The sequence below is a fragment of the Argentina silus genome, assembly GCF_951799395.1.
Source record: "Argentina silus genome assembly, chromosome: 5".
NCBI classification, from domain to species: domain Eukaryota; kingdom Metazoa; phylum Chordata; class Actinopteri; order Argentiniformes; family Argentinidae; genus Argentina; species Argentina silus.
In genome coordinates, this window is record NC_139659.1 from 51,717 (window position 1) to 59,216 (window position 7,500).

The following is a 7,500-nucleotide window of genomic DNA, read 5'->3' on the forward strand; positions in this document are numbered from 1 at the left end:
GTGAGTGTGTGTGTGTTCTTACCGATGCCGGCCTGTCCAACGATCCAGGACATGCGGATGAACAGCATCACACCCCCAGATGTTCAACATGCAGCGGACCTGTAGGGAGGGGGGGATGGACGGACGGGGGGGCAGAGTGGCGGAGATGAAGGTCAGGTTTCAGACCTCGGATCAGGACACGCCTTCTCTTCAACATCAACCACCAATGGGACAAAGATCAACAAGAGAGACAGAACCAGGAAGTACAGTCTCCTCTGTCCTCCGACCCGCCCATTGGTTGCGATGGGACCAATGGGATGTCTGGGGATCTGAGGAGAGGGTAGAGTCTACTTCCTGTTTCTATCAGAACCAATGAGGACAGTGTGTGTGAGGACGGACAGGAAGGAAGGCCTCCACGTCACCCCAGACCAGAACCAGACCTGTGAGAAGACCCAGAACCCTGTCAGAACCCTGTCAGAACCCTGTCAGAACCCTGTCAGAACCGACACAAACAATGTCTTCAAAACAAGCTTCCTCTGAGAAGCCATTTTAAAGCCACAATCTGTAACTTTCCTGTCAAAAACGCTGCCTTGTCCACTTGTTTGTAAACTGTGGAGGAGAAGCGTGGAGAACTGCCACTTAGTCACTCAGAGTGTGCCAAGCGCTCACACACACACACACGCCGCAGATGACAGAGTGTGTGTTTAAAGGCGGTGTGTTTGACTGCTTGTGGTTGTGGTAGCAGACTGCTGCTGTTCTCACAGCAGGGCGCAGGAACACGGCTGACCTGGCCAGGCCCGGCACGACTCATCAACAGAACCCTTCACACTACAGACCCAGAAGTCTGGACCCAGTGTGACACGCACACACACACACACACACACACACACACACACACACACACACACACTTCTCAGCGAGGTTGGTGAGTCTTCTGAGGTTAGCTTTAGTCTGAGGACGGGGACAGCTTTAGTCTGAGGACGGGGACAGCTTTAGTCTGAGGACGGGGACAGCTTTAGTCTGAGGACGGGGACAGCTTTAGTCTTAGGACAGGGACAGCTTTAGGAGTGTGATATTCATGAATATTCTATTTGAGATTCTTCAGGCTTAATGAAAACACTGCCTTGATGTCAGAGACCACCTGGAGTGAACTTATACTACAGCCTGATTGGTGTGTGTGTGTGTGTGTGTGTGTGTGTGTAGGAATGTCTCTGTGCCTAATAATGGGATGGCAGCAAAAAAACATGAGATGTAAGATCCTTACGATGGTTGAATGTGTGTGTGTGTGTGTGTGTGTGTGTGTGTGTGTGTTTCAGAGGACATCATGTTCAGACCCAGAGCTGGAGGACGCCGCCTGGTTGACAAGGTCATCACTAGAGAACGATAGACTAACACTGAAGAGATAGAGAGAGAGAGAGACAGAGAGAGGGAGGGAGAGACAGAGAGAGAGAGGGAGGGAGAGAGAGACAGAGAGAGAGACAGAGAGAGACAGAGAGAGAGAGGGAGAGAAGGGAGATGCATCTAGAGAAGGTTGTAAAAGAGAGATGTCAAATGAGGGAAAACCAGTCGTAGCGGACGAGCGACCGGCAGTGATACAACTTCTGACCAATCACACGTGAGCTCCTAAAACCAGACAGAGACCACTGGGCGTGAGAACGACCCTCCCGGGCGGCGGAGGGGGACCACTCACCAGGACTCCTTTGACCCAGCCGAACTTCACCGCCCCCTTGGGCTCCGACGCCTCCTTGGCTGCTGCCTCCTCCGCCGGGGTCAGCTCATCTCCGTTGGCGAAGCCATCCTCAAACGGCTCCTAGACACACACACACACACACACACACGATAGAGTCAGGATACTGTACACACATTTCCATTTCCATTTATGGCATTTAACAGACACCTTTATCCAAAGAGACTTACAACAAATACATTTGTTTAAAGTAAGTGAATCATCTGTCCAACAGTCAGAAGAACACATCTATGCTCGGACCAGGGGCTAGTGGCAGTCACACACACACACACACACACACACACACACACACACACACACACACACATCTGTCCTTGTATCGGCAGGGAAGGTCAAACACAGGAAGCATCCCTCCTGTGCAGAGACAATGCACTGAGACACACACACACACACACACACATACACACACACACGCACACCTCTATCTGTCCTCGTATCAGAGGGGAAGCCCCATCCCAGACACGTATTCAAAGGCCTTTACAACATCCTGATAACAATACCAATGCCCCCCTTCCCTACACCCCCCCCCCGCCGCCCCCCTCTATCTCCCTCCCTCCCTCGCAATGCTAAGGTACATTGGAGAGGGATTACATGAGGCGGAGTGTGTGTGTGTGTGTGTGTGTGTGCGAGACAGTGAATAATATGGATGACCTTGGGCTGTATGGATCAGCCTCGTCCACTGTGTGATCGTTACAAACCAACAGCATTGCTGTGTGTGTATGTGTGTGTGTGTGTGTGTGTGTGTGTGTGAGGCTGGTACAGGGGTATGTGCCCTCCATGCTCAGTCATCAGGACAGGACATTGACTCATCATCTAAAGTTAGAAAGTTATTGATACACACACACACACACACACACACACGTTGTGGACCTGCTAAACAAGCCCTAGGCTTCATAGACTTCCTCATTTCCTCAACCTTTTATACTGTTCTTCCATAAACACTCTCTCCTCCCCCCCCCCTCCCTCCTCCCCCCTCCCTCCTCTCCTCTTCCTCTCTCTCCTCCCCTCTCTCCTCCTCTCTCTCCCCCCCTCCTCCCCTCTCTCCTCTTCTTCCCCTGGGGTCTCCTTCTCTCAGCATTCTGCTCTGCCCACTCAAGGACGGACACACACACACACACACACACACACACACACACACACACACACACCTCCATCCAAGCACACACACACACACACACACACACACACACACACACCTCCATCCAAGCACACACACACACACACACACACCTCCAACTGAGCACAGACACACACCTCTCCAACTGAGCAGCCGTTGGAGTGTGTGTGTGTGTGTGTGTGTGTGTGTGTGTGTGTGTGTGTGTACAGTGTTATCTGCTGAATCTCAGGATAGTGTGGGGAACCATGTTCCTGCCTCCAGGGCTTTACTGTACACACACACACACACACACACACACACAGTTACAGTACAAGACGGGGGGGGGGGGGTGGAGGGTTTCACTGTACACACAGTACAGTGGGGGGGTGGGGGCTACAGCCGGGAGAGTGTGTTGAGGGAGAGGAGGGCTGGTGTGTGTGTGTGTGTGTGTGTGTTGAGGGAGTGGTTCTGGTAATAACAGGTTTAATAAATAGGATATAAATTATCCACCAACACCATGCTGCCTCTGGCATGTACCCCAACGTGTGTGTGTGTGTGTGTGTGTGTGTGTGTGTGTGTGTGTGTGTGTGTGTGTGTGTGACCATCTGTCAGCGAGAGCTCCCTGCCTGTGTTGTGACAATGACTCTGCAGCGTAGCTTGGGGTCTGGCACTGGCAGGGGGGGGGGGGGGGGGAGGGAGGGAGGGGTGGGAGAAAGAAGGAAATGAAAAAGGGAGGGTATTGTCAGAGGCTTGGGGGGTTGTCAACACCCCTCGGGGGGGCAGTAGGGGGCCGTGCCGGGGGGGGGGGGGGGGGGGGGCATGTGGGACCAGGTGAGGACAAGCAAGGCGGGGAGTACAGGGCTAGCTGACACTGACACACACACACACACACACACACACACACGTACAGTACTGTCATACAGGACACTCCTCCATGCCTGGCCTCAGCTCACAGGACAGAAGAGAGAGAAGAGAGGGAAGGAGGGAGGAGGGGGAAGGAGGGAGGAGGGGGAAGGAGGGGGAGGTCAGGAAACTGTCAATGTCTCCATTCCATCCTCTCTGTTAGTCACCATGGCACAAACAATGGAAGCTCTCCTCGAGAGGAGGGGGGAGGGGGGAGGAGGGGACTACACAGGGGGTTGGAATGCTTTAAAATAATCTAGGAGTGTCATCTAGGAATGATGTTATGATGTCATTGATGTGTTGAAACATGTCAGAAACCACCTTCCTCGAGCCAATAGGACCTTGAGAATGTCTTCTAGCTCAATACAGCCTACGGATCTGGTTCTGCCTTCTGATAGACTTCTTCATGTTCTTCTAGTAGGTGTAGAAGGTTGTGGTGTAGAAGGTTGTAGGTTGTGGTGTAGAAGGTTGAGGTGTAGAAGGTTGTAGGTTGTGGTGTAGAAGGTTGAGGTGTAGAAGGTTGTGGTGTAGAAGGTTGTTGTGGTGTAGAAGGTTGTAGGATGTGCTTTAGAAGGTTGTGGTGTAGAAGGTTGTGGTGGTGTAGAAGGTTGTTGTGGTGTAGAAGGTTGTAGGTTGTGCTTTAGAAGGTTGTGGTGTAGAAGGTTGTGGTGGTGTAGAAGGTTGTAGATTGTGGTGTAGAAGGTTGTGGTGGTGTAGAAGGTTGTGGTGTAGAAGGTTGTGGTGGTGTAGAAGGTTGTTCTGGTGTAGAAGGTTGTTGTGGTGTAGAAGGTTGTGGTGTAGAAGGTTGTAGATTGTGGTGTAGAAGGTTGTTGTGGTGTAGAAGGTTGTAGGTTGTGGTGTAGAAAGTTGTTGTGGTGGTGTAGAAGGTTGTTGTGGTGGTGTAGAAGGTTGTGGTGGTGGTGTAGAAGGTTGTTGTGGTGGTGTAGAAGGTTGTGGTGGTGGTGTAGAAGGTTGTAGTGGTGGTGTAGAAGGTTGTGGTGGTGGTGTAGAAGGTTGTAGTGGTGGTGTAGAAGGTTGTAGTGGTGGTGTAGAAGGTTGTTGTGGTGTAGAAGGTTGTTGTGGTGGTGTAGAAGGTTGTGGTGGTGTAGAAGGTTGTAGTGGTGGTGTAGAAGGTTGTTGTTGTGGTGTAGAAGGTTGTGGTGGTGTAGAAGGTTGTAGTGGTGGTGTAGAAGGTTGTAGTGGTGGTGTAGAAGGTTGTTGTTGTGGTGTAGAAGGTTGTGGTGGTGTAGAAGGTTGTAGTGGTGGTGTAGAAGGTTGTAGTGGTGGTGTAGAAGGTTGTGGTGGTGTAGAAGGTTGTTGTGGTGGTGTAGAAGGTTGTGGTGGTGGTGTAGAAGGTTGTGGTGGTGGTGTAGAAGGTTGTTGTGGTGGTGTAGAAGGTTGTTGTGGTGGTGTAGAAGGTTGTGGTGGTGTAGAAGGTTGTGGTGGTGTAGAAGGTTGTAGTGGTGGTGTAGAAGGTTGTTGTGGTGGTGTAGAAGGTTGTGGTGGTGTAGAAGGTTGTTGTGGTGGTGTAGAAGGTTGTTGTGGTGGTGTAGAAGGTTGTAGTGTAGAAGGTTGTAGTGTAGAAGGTTGTAGTGTTCTAAAGGGTTAGGTTATGTCTGCCAACATGTCCCAAAAAAATGTCCTCCATTTTATAGGAGGGTGATTCAAAAGAATTCCTTTTCCACATTTAGAGCACATGCCCTTTCCCAGATAATCACTGTAGCACGGTAGCAACTGGAGAGAGGGAGGGAGGGAGGGAGAGAGAGAGAGGGAAGGGAGGGAGGGAGAGAGAGACAGATCACACTACTCACAGCCAAGGAGCTAAAATATCTGTTGCTAACATCACAGCTAATGAACAAAGAACAACTGCCTGACATGTCTCTGCCCATGTGTTCACTACTACATCCACCAGCTGATTGGCCGATGCCTCAAATGAACCAATGAAGACGTCTCGCTCCGACAGCTGGTTCGCCTGTCACATGACAGGCTAAGTCTGTCCTAATTACCCATCCCATGCCTCACACTCAACTCACCAAGAGCCAAAGAGTTCCGGAACACTCTCCACCTAGAGGGCCATGTATTTGATGTGGTGTTTACCCAGCAACAACACTCTGATTGGCTACAAAATGAAGCATCATCATTGATGCATTTTTGGTGAATAAAGTCACCCTCAGTGCTCTAGAATGTTGACCTTTAGGACACAGGCCCAGTGATAGCCTGGGGTCGGCCTGGGAGGGGAGTCTCGGTGCTGGTCCATGTCTGGTGGACCCGGGTCTATTTCTACAACCAGAGGGACAACGTGACTGAATGAATCAGTGTGTTTATGTGGACATTAAACCTTCATTACTCTTTAATCTCCCTGGCAGAGTGGTACGGCCCCCACACTCTGGCCAATGCAATAAATCTAAATCTCATTCTGTACACTCCCCTCCCTCCCTCCCCTGTCCCTCTCTCCCCCTCCATCCCAGACTTCAGTATTTACGGAGATACAGAGCAGATCTCTTAAACTGGTCAAACGCTCCCCGAGGTGGCCTGGTGGGAGGGGCCTCCTCGTTGAGGCCTATGCAGAGAAACAGATTCCTTTCCATCATTAAACTCATAAAACCACAATGTGCTATTATTGCTACAATGCTAATGTTGCTTGGAAACCAAAGTGGTAGCGGGCCGGCTAGCATGTAGCAGGCGTTAGCATCATGCTACTGAGTTGCGTCGTCGTTAGCATCATGCTACTGAGTTGCGTCGTCGTTAGCATCATGCTACTGAGTCATGGAAGGTCAGTGTAAGCTGCTGCTCTGGCATCGCTGGCGAACAGCTGGTCAGCGCGGAGGGACACACGCAGTCTGTTTTAGAAACGACTAAATCGTCCAGTCATGCAATTAATGTTGTTATGTAACCCTGTAATCATGGTCAGCTGACCTGCGTGACTTCAGGGAGCCCAACAGCAGGACCAGAGCAGGACCACAGCAGGACCACAACAGGACCACAGCAGGACCACAGCAGAACCACAGCAGGACCAGAGCAGGACCAGAGCAGGACCAGAGCAGGACCACAACAGGACCACAGCAGGACCACAGCAGAACCACAGCAGGACCAGAGCAGGACCACAGCAGGACCACAGCAGGACCATAGCAGGACCACAGCAGGACCAGAGCTACGGTCTGCTGCTGGCTGGAGGGGAAGATGGCCGATCGACACCAACCTCACCCTGGCCAGAGACTAGACCCAGGCCTGCCACCCCCCCCCCACCCGCCCTAGCCCCTCCCCCACCCCCATCTCTGTAAACAGAGACTAGACCCAGGCCTGTGTGTGTGTATATGACAGATGTGTGTGTGTGTGTGTGTGTGTATATGACAGATGTATGTGTGTGTATATGTCAGATGTATGTGTGTATATGTCAGATGTATGTGTGTATATGTCAGATGTATGTGTGTATGTATGACAGATGTGTGTATGACAGGTGACCAGAGACTACAGGCCTCATAGGCTGACATCTGACCACCTCCGCCTCATGTTACTACCCAAGTGGAATAAGGAACAGTCCTATTCCTGTGTAATAATCGTGTAATAACACAAACTGCTCATGTAATTACTGTTGTTATAGTGATAGGAGTAACTTACTGCTCGAGACGAGGCCTAACCTAACCCATTCACCAGAGGGTTATCTGAAGTCAAACCTGAACGCGCTCGGGGTGAAATGACTCAGTTCAAACATACGTTTTCCTCTGAGGTTCACTGAGCTGCACAGAGTTGAACCGGTCGGACCAGATGCCTGTTC

General features: G+C 51.1%; 1 protein-coding gene across 1 annotated transcript in view; it reads right to left on the minus strand.

The window, feature by feature from the left end:
• The window catches only part of slc12a2 (solute carrier family 12 member 2), a 56,255-nt gene that overhangs the window by 32,614 nt on the left and 16,141 nt on the right, over positions 1-7,500 (minus strand). The window contains 3 exon segments of the mRNA XM_083670069.1: positions 23-74; positions 76-99; positions 1,670-1,789. Coding sequence (XP_083526195.1) covers positions 23-74; positions 76-99; positions 1,670-1,789 — 196 coding nt within the window.